This window comes from Chanodichthys erythropterus, chromosome 15, assembly GCF_024489055.1.
Source record: "Chanodichthys erythropterus isolate Z2021 chromosome 15, ASM2448905v1, whole genome shotgun sequence".
In the NCBI taxonomy this organism is placed as follows: domain Eukaryota; kingdom Metazoa; phylum Chordata; class Actinopteri; order Cypriniformes; family Xenocyprididae; genus Chanodichthys; species Chanodichthys erythropterus.
Window position 1 is genome coordinate 13,927,337 of NC_090235.1, and position 16,621 is coordinate 13,943,957.

General features: G+C 34.2%; 1 protein-coding gene across 1 annotated transcript; it reads left to right on the forward strand.

The window, feature by feature from the left end:
* The first annotated feature begins 380 nt into the window (after nt 1-380).
* Nucleotides 381-16,448, forward strand: msto1 (misato mitochondrial distribution and morphology regulator 1). The gene is made up of 14 exons (XM_067411585.1): nt 381-570; nt 2,112-2,241; nt 2,911-2,980; nt 3,078-3,153; nt 3,227-3,290; nt 4,349-4,514; nt 4,719-4,833; nt 8,920-9,054; nt 9,147-9,299; nt 10,738-10,869; nt 11,107-11,291; nt 12,856-12,960; nt 13,043-13,155; nt 15,648-16,448. The coding sequence occupies exons 1-14, from the start codon at nt 487-489 to the stop codon at nt 15,890-15,892; spliced, it is 1,773 nt and encodes a 590-aa protein (XP_067267686.1). The 5' UTR covers nt 381-486; the 3' UTR covers nt 15,893-16,448.
* The last annotated feature ends 173 nt before the right edge of the window (nt 16,449-16,621 follow it).

Consider the following 16,621-nt stretch of genomic DNA (forward strand, 5'->3'; position numbering starts at 1 on the left):
TAGAAATAGAAACACCTCGCGCTGACTTTAAACTAGTGCATGTATGACGTATAGAATTTTACTTTTAATTTAGCAAGATTTACTTCATTCATCATGTTAAAAATTAAGGCAGTAAATAAGTGCACTAGAAATTAAATATTAAATTATGCTTGTACTGAACTAAAGCTCAGTATAATAGGAATCAAAACTAGCATATGAATAAATAAACATACTTTTCACAACAACTATTCTGTTGTTTACCAGCGCTGCACATGTGTGCGAGTCAGGCGCAGTGAAACCGAACTACCCCGCTGATGAGTGACAGCTCCCTCAGCCAATCACACTGCTGCATGCGCCGTAACAGCCAATCACGGTGGAGGATTACTAGAGGCACACGCGGAAGTTCGTCTGCACTGCAGCCTTGCGTTTTTCGAGCACATCATGAGAAATATCATGTTCATCTTCACTAAACTTATGATTAAGATGTTTTAATATCTAAAGGGCATAATGAGCGGCACGTGCAGGGAGGTGGTCACACTCCAGCTGGGACATTATTCCAACTTTGTCGGGACGCACTGGTGGAATTTACAGGTGAGTTTGTTTAATACATTCAGTTTATAAACAGTACTCAGAAAATATCATTTCAGTGGATCAATAACAAGAGCTGTCAAATAATTTTATAACTTAACTTTAATTTTAGCTTCCAAAATGAAGAATGGCTTTGTTTTCAGTTAAGAAAAAGATGTAGATTTTAGTATGGTAACAGTATTTTATACAGTACAGTAAACTAGTACAGTGGTAACCCTGTCAAAAGAGACAGAGATTAGTTATTTTATGATTTTACAGCAAAAACTATAACTATAGTAACAACACTTACTAAAAGTGTCATGATTTTGTGCATTGTCATGGTGCTAGTGTCATGTTTTTGACCATGTAGCATGGTAATGCCTTTATATTTTGGAATATTGCAGTATTTATTATAAGTGATTTGTCTGTGCACATTATTTTTTTATTAAATGCATGACTTTAAAGTAGTCATTTGATACAGTTGTAACAGTAGTGAATAGGGCTGGGTGTTGACACAATTTTCACCATTCTATTCGATTACTATTCACATGCATTCGATTCGATTTCGATTCGATTTGATTATTTCTCGACTAATGCTGTAAACTACACATGAGAGTCAGTTGGTACTACTATAATAATATTGAAGGTTAAATTAACTTATTTATATACAAACACTTAAATTACACTCAATTATGTTTTTGTTATGAATAAAGTTTAGAATTACATTATCATATTTCTACTCCAATTCGTTTTTTTAAATATAAACATTTAAATGGCGGCTGATTTATTCAAACATGCATTAAATATTGAAGAACATTATAAATGATAATGAATATGTAACGGTGCATAGCTATATTTATCAGAATGCTGCTTTCTAGAGCACTTTTCTAGCTGACTAATGAGTTTATGGTCACTGAATATGTTTTTCTGAGGTAAATGTGACGTCACGTGACTGTTTATTTTATTGACGCTTTCCGAGGTTGAAACACTGATTGAGCGATTACACGAGACATGATACAGATTTCAGTAAGTTGTACTGTATATTTTAACATACCTTCAGATGTTCATGTTTATTTCGCTGTAACTGGTATTAAAGCGGAGGAGAGGATGATCACATGCTTCTCTTTAACTGAGGCGCTAAAGCGATCCGTCACGCCACATTAAACAGCGCCAAAACTGTATTTATTTTCTGAATCTCATAATAAGATGGACGTCATTTGAAATCTGAGACTTTGCTTCATATCAAAAGTAACAAAGATTATTGCGATTTATTGGATGGGAGGAGCTACATATTCTGCTCATTCATCAACTGAAAACAGACTAGACTAATCGATTCTTGGGATTTAAGAATCGATATCGGTTCTTAAAAATGAGAATCGATTAAAATCGAGAAATTGATATTTTTTACCCAGCCATAGTAGTAAGAGCTGTGTGTGTAAACTGCTGTCTTTAGCCTGCTTGTTAGAGCGCCCGCCTCCTGTGCCAGCGTACCCGGGTTCGAGTCCCTCTTAGTCGGGTGATTCGAACAGGTAAATCACATGCGTCTCCCGTCTGTGTTTGTGTAGGATGCGGGTCTGGTTTATGATGCGGTGGTGCCGGAGGGTGAGCTGCAGAGTGACGTGATGTTCAGAGAGGGACTGACGCTGGGGGGTCACGTGACATACACCCCCCGACTCATCGCCATGGACCTCAAAGGTAACGGACACAGTCTGATTGTACTATTGCATTTTGACTTGGTTTCCCTCCACCTATTTGTATACGCATTTTGAGATATCGCATTAAAAATGCTGGATAGAAGCGCCAAGATGCACATAAAATCTAAAAATATGCATAAAAACTGATCTTTTTTTTTTTATGTGATAAGAACTACAACAAAAACATTTAAATCTCCCAAAACCACGTGATTTTGCCTCAGCAGAGGCTGTGATTGGATAACTGGACTAGCCAGTGGACCAATCGCATCGCAGCATCTCAAATGTTGGTTCTGAAACGTCTGAGTCAAAGTCTGTCATCAGAATGATTTGGTTTAATTCCTCCAGAAGCGTCTCACATGATTGTGTTCCCAAACACCAGCATCCGAACGTAAGATCACATGACAGCGTTTATTGTGTTTCGTCTGACGCTCTGAGACAAACTCATTTATGATGGAGGAGAAAAGAGCCTGATTGCAGAAACGTACATTTTTATTACTGATATTTTCCTTGACTAATTCCTCTCTAATTAAATTAATGTAAATGTTTTATAACTCATTTTTACATTCACATTCATGATCATTCTGCACACGTCTGTATAAATCAGGCTGAGCTGTCATGATCCAAACTCTAATTATGAGCAACAATGTTTTTGTTTTGTTGGTATCTTCAGGAAGTCTTCAGACGCTGAGGAAGCAGGGCAGTCTGTACGACACAGAGAATGAAAACACCACCTTTACATGGTACAACACGTTACTGTTTATACTCTTGTGTTGTTTTTTAGTGTTTATGAATTCTAATTAAAAGCTGAATGATTGAGTTTTTATTCTCTGATCTTAGGCAAGGACAGATTATGACCCACAAAGAAAGTCCTCCCACCAAAAACCCTTTCCTAAAGGATCTCGACCACCTAGATGTAAGTGAGAGTGTATTAATGAAACTCAGCAGGGGTTTTGCAAGCATGTAATAACTGATATCTGTGTGTCTAGACGGGAGGTTTACTAGCAGATCCAGGTTTCACGTGTCGTTCCTCTGCGGTGGGTCACAGCTCAGGTGTGTATGAACTCAAAATCAGCTTCATTCATCTTTCTGCTCTTATTGTGAACATTTACGGTGATGCATTTTGGCAGATGCTTTTGTCCAAAGCGACGTGCATTGAAGGTGTATCAGTTCATGTGTTCCCTGGGAATCAACCCATGACCTTGATGGTTATTATCCTTAACTGAAGCCATAAAAAATATTTTAGCTACTTAAAAAAAAAAGTTAACTGAACATAAAATGTTAAAAAAAAAAAAAACTTGCTTGTAAAAATTTAATAAAGGCTAGTTGCCAAGGCAACATTTCGAATTTTCTTTAAGTTTAACTTGAAGTACTAAAATAACTAAAACTAATGAATAAAATTAATAAAAACTATAGATATAATTAAAAAAAAAATTAAACTAATAAAAACAACAAAAACACAGCAAAATTACTACAATTTAACAATTTATATTGAAAACAAAATATAAAAATAAAATCTAATTCAAACTTGAAGAACTAAAATAACTAAACTAATAAATAAAATAATAACTGTACTGACATTTAAAAAATAAAACTAATAAAAATGACAAAAACACAGAACAAAATTATTAAATCTTCAACTGAAATTATAGCGAAAAACAAAGTATAAAAATAAAATCTAATTTAAACAAAGTACTAAAATAAATAAAACTAATAAATAAAATAAATAGAAACTATTTAAATATTTAAAAAAAAACTAATAAAAACGGCTCAACCCAACAAAATGACTAAAACTTTAACTAAAATTATAGTGAAAACAGAAAATATAAAAATTTATAATATAAACAAAATATTAATTAATTCAAAATATTAACAAAAACTATATTAGAATATCAATGCTACTAAAATAGCACTGCCTTAATGTTGTAATAATGGCTTCCTTTTCAGCTGAACTTTGCTCATTTAATATCCCGCTTTACTTGTATCTACAAAAGCAAAAGAGGTTCTCAAAAGGATGAAAATGTCAAAATATGTTATTTGTTGATTCTGTATTGTCCAGCCCTACCTGTAGCTATTCATGTATTCATGCAATATTGTGAATTTTCCTGAAGTGGCCAGCGCAGGAGCTAGCGTTGCCATGGAGACGGTGAACAGCAGTCTGGAGCGGATACAGAAATCCTATAGGCTGGAGGGAAGCGTGAGGGTTTGGTCAGATTTCCTGAGGATCCATCTACATCCTCAAACCATCTCCGTCATTAACCGGTACAACCATGACGGGTGAGTAATACAACGACTGAACCAGTTTACATTCTTTAGTTCAGCTGAAAATAGCATAGTCCAAAAACCCTGTCATAGTAAAGATGCGCTATTGGAGAAGCGCTAATTAAACCGTTTCGGTCAATGATTTCGGCCCTCCAGAACTTTTTGACACTGCATCACTACTTTGAGAGACGTAACTGTGTTTATTGTGCGTGTGGTCAGTGAGTCTGAGCGTTTGGAAGCATTTGGCCAGGGGGAGGCGCTCTTACAGGGTCCAGTGCTGGAGGATCTGGAGGATCGGCTACACTTCTTCGTGGAGGAGTGTGACTATCTGCAGGTAACGCACACATCCACCTCTACGAACCACGACAAACACAACTCAGAAAACCTGTCAGCTTCACGTCCAGCTCGAAATCAAAGGAAATAAGGTTACATTTAAATAAAGGTTTTAAGCTTGTTATTTGGAGCATCAAGGTTTTTTTTTTACATTTTAACAAACTACCACATCTCCACCAAAAAGTAATGTGACATGAATATGGTTTTGTGAGATTTATGGAGCCCATAAAAGGGTCCTGGTGTTGAGGAAAAATATGGGATGGGAGGAAAAATTTATATTATTTCAATAGTTATGCATTTAACACAACTTTGCATTCCCCCAAGAATCTTTGTGTTGCTGACTTTGTATTTGTTCAAAAGTGCAAATGTTTGAAGTGAATGCGTACAAGTTTCGAGCAAACACCAAAGGTTCAAGTGAATACGAGTTTCAAGCGAACGTGCAAAAGTTTGAAGCAAACGCAAAAAAAGTTTGAAGCGAACACGTAAAATTTTGAAGCGAATGCAAAAAAAGTTTGAAGCAAACGCAAAAAAAGTTTGAAGCAAACACGTAAAAGTTTGAAGCAAATGCAAAAATAGTTTGAAGCGAATGCAAAAAAAAGTTCGAAGCAAACGCAAAAAATGTTTGAAGTGAACACGTAAAAGTTTGAAGCGAATGCAAAAAAAGTTTGAAGCGAATGCAAAAAAAAGTTTGAAGCAAACGCAAAAAAAGTTTGAAGCAAACGCAAAAAAAAGTTTGAAGCAAACGCAAAAAAAAGTTTGAAGCAAACGCAAAAAAAAGTTTGAAGCAAACGCAAAAAAAAGTTTGAAGCAAACGCAAAAAAAAGTTTGAAGCAAACGCAAAAAAAAATTTGAAGCAAACGCAAAAAAAAGTTTGAAGCAAACGCATAAAAGTTTGAAGCGAATGCCAAAAAAAAGTTTGAAGCAAACGCAAAAAAAGTTTGAAGCAAATGCAAAAAAAGTTTGAAGCAAATGTAAAAAAAGTTTGAAGCGAATGCAAAAAAAAGTTTGAAACGAACGCATAAAAGTTTGAAGCAAATGTAAAAATAGTTTGAAGCGAATGCAAAAAAAAGTTCGAAGCAAACGCAAAAAATGTTTGAAGCAAACACGTAAAAGTTTGAAGCGAATGCGAAAAAAGTTTGAAGCAAATGCAAAAAAAGTTTGAAGCAAACGCAAAACGAATTTCGAAGCAAACGCATAAAAGTTTGAAGCGAATGCCAAAAAAAAAGTTTGAAGCAAACGCAAAAAAAGTTTGAAGCAAATGCAAAAAAAGTTTGAAGCAAATGTAAAAAAAAAATTTAAGCGAATGCAAAAAAAGTTTGAAGCAAATGTAAAAAAAGTTTGAAGCAAATGTAAAAAAAAGTTTGAAACGAACGCATAAAAGTTTGAAGCGAATGCCAAAAAAAGTTTGAAGCAAATGTAAAAAAAGTTTGAAGCGAATGCAAAAAAAAAGTTTGAAGCAAACGCAAAAAAAGTTTGAAGTGAACACGTAAAAGTTTGAAGCGAATGCAAAAAAAAAGTTTGAAGCAAATGTAAAAAAAGTTTGAAGCGAATGCAAAAAAAAGTTTGAAGCGAATGCAAAAAAAAGTTTGAAACGAACGCAAAAAAAAGTTTGAAACGAACGCATAAAAGTTTGAAGCGAATGCCAAAAAAAAGTTTGAAGCAAATGTAAAAAAAGTTTGAAGCAAATGCAAAAAAAGTTTGAAGCAAATGTAAAAAAAAGTTTGAAACGAACGCATAAAAGTTTGAAGCGAATGCCAAAAAAAAGTTTGAAGCAAACGCAAAAAAAGTTTGAAGCGAATGCAAAAAAAAAGTTTGAAGCAAACGCAAAAAAAGTTTGAAGCGAATGCAAAAAAAAGTTTGAAGCGAACACGTAAAAGTTTGAAGCAAATGCAAAAAAAAGTTTGAAGCGAACACGTAAAAGTTTGAAGCGAACACGTAAAAGTTTGAAGCGAACACGTAAAAGTTTGAAGCAAATGCAAAAAAAAGTTTGAAGCGAACACGTAAAAGTTTGAAGCAAATGCAAAAAAAAGTTTGAAGCGAACACGTAAAAGTTTGAAGCGAATGCAAAAAAAAGTTTGAAACGAATGCAAAAAAAAGTTTGAAACGAACGCATAAAAGTTTGAAGCGAATGCCAAAAAAAAGTTTGAAGCAAATGTAAAAAAAGTTTGAAGCTAATGCCAAAAAAAGTTTGAAGCAAATGCAAAAAAAGTTTGAAGCAAATGCAAAAAAAAGTTTGAAGCGAACACGTAAAAGTTTGAAGCAAATGCAAAAAAAAGTTTGAAGCGAACACGTAAAAGTTTGAAGCAAATGCAAAAAAAGTTTGAAGCAAATGTAAAAAAAAGTTTGAAACGAACGCATAAAAGTTTGAAGCAAATGTAAAAAAAGTTTGAAGCGAATGCAAAAAAAAGTTTGAAACGAATGCAAAAAAAAAGTTTGAAACGAACGCATAAAAGTTTGAAGCGAATGCCAAAAAAAAGTTTGAAGCAAACGCAAAAAAAGTTTGAAGCGAATGCAAAAAAAAAGTTTGAAGCAAACGCAAAAAAAGTTTGAAGCGAATGCCAAAAAAAAAGTTTGAAACGAACGCATAAAAGTTTGAAGCTAATGCCAAAAAAAGTTTGAAGCAAATGTAAAAAAAGTTTGAAGCGAATGCAAAAAAAAATTTGAAGCAAACGCAAAAAAAGTTTGAAGTGAACACGTAAAAGTTTGAAGCGAATGCAAAAAAAAAGTTTGAAGCAAATGTAAAAAAAGTTTGAAGCGAATGCAAAAAAAAGTTTGAAACGAATGCAAAAAAAAAGTTTGAAACGAACGCATAAAAGTTTGAAGCGAATGCCAAAAAAAAGTTTGAAGCAAATGTAAAAAAAGTTTGAAGCTAATGCCAAAAAAAGTTTGAAGCAAATGCAAAAAAAGTTTGAAGCAAATGTAAAAAAAAGTTTGAAACGAACGCATAAAAGTTTGAAGCTAATGCATAAAAGTTTGAAGCGAATGCATAAAAGTTTGAAGCAAATGCAAAAAAAAGTTTGAAGCAAACACGTAAAAGTTTGAAGCGAACACGTAAAAGTTTGAAGCAAATGCAAAAAAAAGTTTGAAGCGAACACGTAAAAGTTTGAAGCAAATGCAAAAAAAAGTTTGAAGCGAATGCAAAAAAAAGTTTGAAGCGAACACGTAAAAGTTTGAAGCAAATGCAAAAAAAAGTTTGAAGCGAACACGTAAAAGTTTGAAGCGAACACGTAAAAGTTTGAAGCAAATGCAAAAAAAAGTTTGAAGCAAATGTAAAAAAAGTTTGAAGCGAATGCATAAAAGTTTGAAGCGAATGCCAAAAAAAAGTTTGAAGCAAACGCAAAAAAAGTTTGAAGCGAATGCAAAAAAAAGTTTGAAGCAAACGCAAAAAAAGTTTGAAGCGAATGCAAAAAAAAAGTTTGAAGCAAACGCAAAAAAAGTTTGAAGCGAACACGTAAAAGTTTGAAGCAAATGCAAAAAAAAGTTTGAAGCGAACACGTAAAAGTTTGAAGCGAACACGTAAAAGTTTGAAGCAAATGCAAAAAAAAGTTTGAAGCAAACACAAAAAAAAGTTTGAAGCGAATGCAAAAAAAAAGTTTGAAACGAACGCATAAAAGTTTGAAGCGAATGCCAAAAAAAAGTTTGAAGCAAACGCAAAAAAAGTTTGAAGCGAATGCAAAAAAAAGTTTGAAGCAAACGCAAAAAAAAGTTTGAAGCAAACGCAAAAAAAGTTTGAAGCGAATGCAAAAAAAAAGTTTGAAGCGAATGCAAAAAAAAAGTTTGAAACGAACGCATAAAAGTTTGAAGCAAATGCGCAAAAGTTCAGAGCGAACGCAAAAGTTTTGTGAGCAGGATTCTCATGGCAACGCGCAAGTTTTAAGAATGAATGAATGTTTCTAGGGGGAACTGACAAGTTTTGCAAGTGAATGCACTATAGATCAAAAGCATTGAAATATTATTTGATGTATTATCTTCTGTTATATTGTTTATTATAATCTGTAAGTGTGAAGCCATCTGTCAGGAGCATGAATGTAAATATAAAGCTCTTCTCTCAGTCTCACGCTCTCCGCTTCTGTTTCCTGCTGTTCAGGGTTTTCAGGTGTTGTGTGACCTCGCTGACGGTTTTTCAGGCTTGGGGTCAAAGGTCACAGAGCTGTTGCAGGACTCTTACGGAGGGCGTGGCATCCTCACATGGGGCGTGGCACCTGTCAATCACCCAGAATCAGTGAGATTTGTCATTCGTACGAAAAGAAATACAGCAGTTTTAACCGGTTTCATGTGTTAAGGCGGCTGAATTTATTTGTCTCCTGCTGACAGAGCCCTATAAAGGACTTGTACCACATGTTGAACTGTGCGTTAGGAACACTCCATATGGCCAATCACAGCTCGTTCTTCTGCCCTTTGACCCTGAGAGGTGGACTGGGGAGGCGTCCTCATCCGCCCACAACTTTCCCGCTGATCAATTATGATGTAAGCAGATTTCATTCACTGGAAACTGTTACAGAGTTACAATTTACTAAAACTAAATCCATTAAAAAAACTTTTTTTATTGCTTAAAATAAATGTTAACTGAAATAAATGACAAAAAATTAAAACATTTAAAGGGTTAGTTCACCCAAAAATGACATTTCTGTCATTAATTCATGTCGTTCCACACCCATAAGACCTTCATTCATCTTCAGAACACAAATTAAGATATTTTTGATGAAATCTGAGAGGTTTCAGTCGTTGCAATGACCACTTTGTTGCTTCAAAAAGTTCATAAGAAGATCGGAAAACGAATCCATATGAATCGAGTGGTTTAGTCCAAATTTTCTGAAGAGACTCGATCACTTTAAATGATGAACAGATTGAATTTAGGCTTTTACTCGCATGTAAACATCAATCAATGAACATAAGCAGAAGAATAATGACATCATTTTCATTTTGGGGTGAACTAACCTTCATTTTGATGGTTTATTGTGTGAACATTTTACATTGACACTTTTATCTGACTTGAAGCACTAAAATAGCTAAATCTAAAACTGAAATAAAATGAATAAAAACTAGGGATGCACCGAAATATAAATTCTGGGCCGAAACCAAAAACTCAGGATGCATTTGGCTGAAAACTGAAACCGAAAATAAATTAATAATCAATTAATTAATCAAACTTATTTAATAATCAACACTCAAATAGCTAAAGCTGAGTTGTACAAACATTTTAATAGCACACAAAGCAGTTTTTATATCAACATTTTAATAACAGAATTGTTTCTTCTCCAATTTGTTGGTGAAATATAAACAACAAACTCTGTAATAACTTGTTTTCATGTCAGATTCATTCAAACACATTAAATAATGAAGACATCACTAACAGCTTAAGTAAAAATACAATGAATATGTAATACAGTGCATAACTAACTTTAGTTAATTTGCATTAGTGAGTTTATGGTCGTTGAATTAAAGGTTAATGTAACATTAAGAGATATTGTGTCGCCTATAAGCTGTTATATTGACGTCTTTCCACAATTGAAACACTGATTGAGCGATTACATGAGACATGATTCATTTTGATAAGTTGTCCTGTACCTTCTGATGTTCATTCATGTTGATTTGGTGCTGTAACAGTAGTAAAAAGGAGATGAGATGACCGGTTCACGAGCCGTTTGAACTGAGGCTCTACAGCAGTCTGTCACATGATATTAAAGGCTATTAAACAGATATTAAAATAGCTGTTTTGGTAGCTCAAAACTTCTTTTTTTTTTTTTTTACAAAAACTAATAAAAATGACAAAAATGCACAACAAAGTTACTTAAACCTTTAATCAAATTAAAAACAAAATATTAAAATAAAAATTAATTAAAAATAGGAATACTAAATAGCACTGATCTGTTGATTGATTCAGTATCTGATGTTCTCTCATCAGCCGACGCTGTGGTTTCACTCCAGCTCGGTTCTGGCTCTGGCTCTGGACAGCATGACAGTGTCGTACAGACTGGGACAGGCCAGCGCCCCCATGTGGCAGCTCTCGGACGCTCTGACCGACTCGGGAAGGAAGGTCAGCGGGATTCAGTCCATTTAATACACAGCTTCATTATGCCATTTTTACAGTATTAAACATGAAAAACAGTGTCAGTGATGCTTTTGATTAGAATTACAGCTTATTAGAATCCAATCAGAGCTCGAGCATTTCGACAAAATAATAAACAGAACATCATCACCACTGCTGTTATGGTTTTTGGTGTGAATGGGCTTCAGTCTGTAACTTGTGACTTTATGCAACTGTGTTTTCCAGGTGGTTTCAGCTTATGGCTCTGTTCCGTTTCCCATGATGCACGGCAGCTGCCTCCCTGAGGCTCTGGATGCTTTTGCTGATGTGTTACCGTGGAAACCCCTGTCTGCTTGTCCTGAGCTCGGCGACGGACGCTGTTTCGGCCAATCGGTGACTCTGAAAGGTTTCGGCGGGCAGAGTTTAGTCAGGTGAGAGGATGTTACATTGATATATTTAGCTGAGGTTTGTTTGTTTATCCTCCTAATAAATGTGTTACACTGTTACACACGAGTCCTGGTGTTGACGAGCATTAGTTTTAAAGTTACATTACAACAGACGAAGTGATTGAGTTATGATTAACCATCATGCACTGTTCGGTTTCTGATTACTGCCTGTACTTCTCACACATTACAAAGAATAAAAATCAGAATTTATGATTTAAAAAAATGTTTTTAACTACTATTTTTAAGTTCCCCCCTTACCTGTTGGAAACTTGCTATTATACATTTATAACAATCTTAGTTTAAATCTAAAGTAATCTTGACAAACTATAAATCATTTGAAAGCTTTCAGATTCTAGTTTTCATATTTGAAGAAATGACAGAGCAATAGATAAATAGCCATAGATTTTTCATTTGTGATGTGGTACCAAACTTTAACACACGGATTTAGGGATTGATTTCTGATCATATATTAACATTACTGCACAAACTTTTTCTGAATAGGAAGTCTACTTCATAAATATTTCGGAAAGTGTGGAAAAATATGGTTCAGATCACTCAAAACATATGAAATCAAAGAGTCCTTATATGGCGGAGTCTGGATGTCATCTAGTGGAAGAGTTTGGTACTGCACACAAAAAAACCTTCAGATATCGACCTAAAATTTGGCACAGAACTTGTTCAGATATTTAACTTTGATTTTCTTGAAGTTTTAGAGTTGAACATGTTTTGTAAAATATATATTTAAATTTTTCATAAACTTCTATAACTTTTTTTAAATGTTACTTTTACAAATGTCTTTACTTGTTCAATAATCTGTGAAGTGTTCCCTTTCCCATACCAATTTATGTTTAGATTCATTTATGTGAATGTCATTTCATTTAAATTCTGCTTCTTAAAATTCAAATTTTGCACCATGTTTGGTACCTTTTAAAATTTAGAAATTTAATTGTAATTAAAAATGCAATTGAATCTATTTTAAAATGCTGTACCCAGTCCACCAGTTATTATATTTAACTAAATCTATTTAAAATATTTCTGTAAATTGAATTGAAAATATTTGATGAAAAACTAAACGAAAATTAGAAAATTTGCCTTTTCAACTAAATGAAATAAGTTTAAGTAGAAACACTAAAATTACTTGGAATTGAATAAAAACTGAAACTGAACTAAAATAAAATTAACCTAAATAGTATAAAAAATGTACAACTAATAAAAAAATGCACATAACAAAATGACCAAAAAATAAACTAATATTTTAAATTAACTGAAAATTTAAAAATAAAAGCTAATTCAAAATATCAATAAACTATAGTGTCATATAAATAATATGGTCACACTGTACAATAAGGTTTCATTAGTTGTTCATTTCTACATTTACTAAAACATTTTTAAAATCAAAAATTAACATTAGTTAATGCACTGTGAACAATTAGATTTTTACTAACTTTAACAAAGATTAATAAATGAACCTTATTGTAGAGTGTAACCAATAATACTAAAATAACACAGTGAATATTGTTGGTCTAATATTAGTCTTGTATTTTGTCAGTCCTCCTCTCCCGGGCGTGGAGCCGCCCAGTCCTCTGCACTACGAGCGCTCTGGAGAAGACGTGCTGGCGACGTACGTCAGGTTACGTTACCCATCATCCCCACTGTGAGTGATCGACACACACGGCTCTAACCGTACGGCTCTGAGACTGCTGTCATTGGTCTAAGTCACATGTCTGTTTCTGCAGGGCGGTGCAGCTGCTGTCCAGCCCCAGTAAACTCACCCCTCCGTTCCCACAGATCTTCAGCCCGGATCTGGGTCCGCAGGGTTTCCTCCAGAACCAGTCCGCTCCTCCTGCCAGTGAGTGGATTTAAAGAGGACCTGTGATGTCAAAGTCTTTGATGACACTGAATGTTCCTACAATTAAATATTTCATACTTCAGTACAAAAAAAATGGCAAAAATGTATTTTTAGTGTTATAATATTGATTTGATAGTCTCTATAAATAAATTGAAAAAAGCAAATTGTGTGGGGAAAAAAAGGAATGGAAATGGTAAATAAGCCAATAAGTGCTCCTCTGCCGCCATCTACTGGTTATAGTGTTGATTTAATTTTAAATTTTAAAATAAGTGTTTGTTTTTCACCATATGTTATTTTTCCTACATTGTACCCATTTGTAAAATTTAAAGTTTAACAATCTTTGAAGGATGAACGAAAAACGTTTTTGGTCATCACATTAAAAAATAACATTTAAATTGGATAATAGTTACACTTTTGAGCTTTGAAGTGCTGGAAAGTCCTTAATTCCTCTAACAGTGGTCTAGAACTATCTAAATTGCTGGGTTATTATGATCAAAGCTATATGTGATTCGTCTTTGGACACTTGTCACGTCGAGGGAGTAAGATTTGATGTCATCAGAGTTAGCTTTAGAGTTAGCTTAGCTTTTGATGAATGGACTATATGCACGGTTACTTCCTGGTTGTCGTTAAGCCAAGTCGGGCATTTCCGGTGAACTGTCAGCTGTTCATTCTGTAGTCGCTGTACATCGACATAAAACCATCAATGGATGATTTTTTATGTTGTATTCATATTTTAATGCGGTTATCACATTTACCTAATTTGCCAATAAACCAGTTTTATTGATTTCAATAAAGACGAAGCTATTGGGACTGTTTAAAAACGCTGTTATCTGTAATTAGACAAACACACGCATTATTTTCCAGCACTTCAAATGTTATTTTTAATGTGATGACCACAAACATTATTTGTTCATCCTTCTGAGATTGTCCCCATTGTAAAACCGAACTTTTAAAAAAGTAGGAAATTCAACATTTACGGAAGAGGATTAGGGCCAAGCAATAATAAAAAAATAAAACCATCTCGAGATTAAAGTTGCTAAATTGAGAAAAAAATCATTAAATTACGAGAAAAAAGTCAAGATAAAATGTTGAGAATAAACTTGTTAAATTACGAGAAAAAACGTGTTAAATGTCGAGAAAAAAGTCGAGATAAAATGTTGAGAATAAAGTCATTAAATTACGAGAAAAAACTTGTTAAATTATGAGAAAAATGTCATTAAATTTTGAGAAAAAAGTCGAGATAAAATGTTGAGAATAAAGTCATTAAATTACGAGAAAAAAATAGTTAAATTTCGAGAAAAAAGTCGAGATAAAATGTTGACAATAAACTCATAATTTAATGAGTTTATTCTCAACATTTTATCTCGACTTTTTTCTCGAAATTTAATGACATTTTTCTCATAATTTAACGAGTTTTTTCTCGAAATTTAATGACTTTATTCTCAACATTTTATCTCGACTTTTTTCTCGAAATTTAACGAGTTTATTCTCGTAATTTAATGACTTTTTTTCTCGTAATTTAATGACTTTATTCTCAACATTTTATCTCGACTTTTTTCTCAAAATTTAACAACTTTAATCTCGAGATGGTTTTACTTTTTTATTATTGCTTGGCCCTAATCCTCTTCCGTAAACATTTGATAGAAATCACTTATTTAAAAATAAAAAAGACAATAATTACCACTTTAACCAGCAGGTGGCGGCAAAGTAGCATTTATTTGCGCATATATCAGCCTAATCGTTTTTCACTTCGTTTTTGACTAAATATTAAACATTATAAAATAACTAGGTTTAAAAATACATTTTGTCAATGTGAAGTATGAAATACTCACAAAATCTCCTGTAAAACAATAACTTTTCTTGTGAATGAATGACACAGAAAGCGAGCGCCGCTCTCTTTATAATCACAGCAGCTGTCAGTCAGTGATTTCAGCACACTTGTGAAAACACACATTTTATTCAATTAATCTAACTAAAGTGCACAATAAATATTTAATTTTTGAAGCTTATTTTCACATAAAAGTGTGAAAACTGATGGTCGAATTGAATTTAGCAGAGGAGGAACACTGAGGTACGACTTTATTTATTTATTTTTTTATGCCGTCTTACGTTTGAATATCTAAATTAATGCTATGCCTGACTATTTAAGTGACTATATTATGATTAAAAGCTAAGAATTACACTACTGATGCTCAACTCGCCAGCACATGACTCTCACCGGAAGTTTTCCAGCTGGCTTATATTAATGCGGAAGTTCTAAAGAACGCTCTGTGCATAGTTGAACTGAACTGAATAACGACACTTGATTTTGATTTGAAATTTTGATTTTAATGAGGACTTTAAATCACTAAGGGATCATAAGACAAAATGATCTTCGGTGTAAATGTCAATATTTGTATTGAACCCAGGTTTCTTGTCTTGTTCTTGGCTTCTCTCTCTCTGTTCATCCCTGTGTAATTCCAGTTCTCGTCTTCTTTCTGTGTCCCTCCCAGCTCCCTCTCAGTCGGTCAGTAGTCTTCCAGTCCTGACGTCTCTCCAGTCCAGTCCTGCTGTGGGTGTCCAGCTGTCCGAGCTGCAGAAAGCGTGTGCTGCGCTGGACCTGCGTCGCGTGACCCCCAGCTTCCTCTCTCACGGGCCGGAACTGGGCGAGCTCACCGAATCCCTGGAGCAGCTCCTGAACCTCGCGCACTGCTACCGCCTGGACCATTCCCATTCTTCATCGGATGATGATGACTGATGAAAGCTCGTCCATCCTCCCACTGTAGAGTCGGGTCAGAGACCCAATCAGCCCCGACTATCAGTCATGTCCGAATGGACTGTCGCTCAGCTGCGTTCACGGCATGTTCCCTCTGGGAATTATGGGATATGAGCTCACTAACCCTTCAAAACAGCACAAACACTTGTCAGAAGTGCATGTCTCTGTATATGTAAACCTCATCAAACTTGCTTTTCTAGAGCTTAACTGTGTAGAAGTAAAATATTTTTCCTTCATATAAATTATTGCTTAATTATCAAATATGCCTGTTATACCCTTCAAGAAAGTTAACGGTTATTATTGAGAATGGACATGCACCTTCATTGAACTCTTGTTTATTTGACTGTAAGGTTTTTGCTGTGATCTGATTATGAAGGAAATATACACTTATAAAATTAAATGAGACTTTTTTTTTTCTCCATTTGATTTATGTCAAATGTCACATGATCAAACAGGAAAACAGTTCTCATCGTTTCCGTTACTGTTAACAGCAGTATGAATTGATGGCGATCTCCACAGACTTTTGAGGTAATCAGCTAACCTAGCTAGCTATTTTTATCAGTGCTGTATATCCGAATGAAGAAGAAAAATAAAAACATTTAGATATCAATCTGCATATGTGATGGATGCTCATCGTTGAAGGCATCTTTAGTATAACATATTTATATTTTATATTTAACGAAGACCTGAACCGGAAGCGATGCAACCTGT

What these genes read in the sequence shown, in the direction of transcription:
- msto1 (XM_067411585.1), top strand. Translation starts at nt 487, where the DNA reads ATGAGCGGCACGTGCAGGGAGGTGGTCACACTCCAGCTGGGACATTAT. An exon ending in TGCGGTGGGTCACAGCTCAG is followed by an intron (nt 3,291 to 4,348) that starts GTGTGTATGAAC and finishes ATTTTCCTGAAG; the next exon opens with TGGCCAGCGCAGGAGCTAGC. An exon ending in AACCGGTACAACCATGACGG is followed by an intron (nt 4,515 to 4,718) that starts GTGAGTAATACA and finishes GCGTGTGGTCAG; the next exon opens with TGAGTCTGAGCGTTTGGAAG.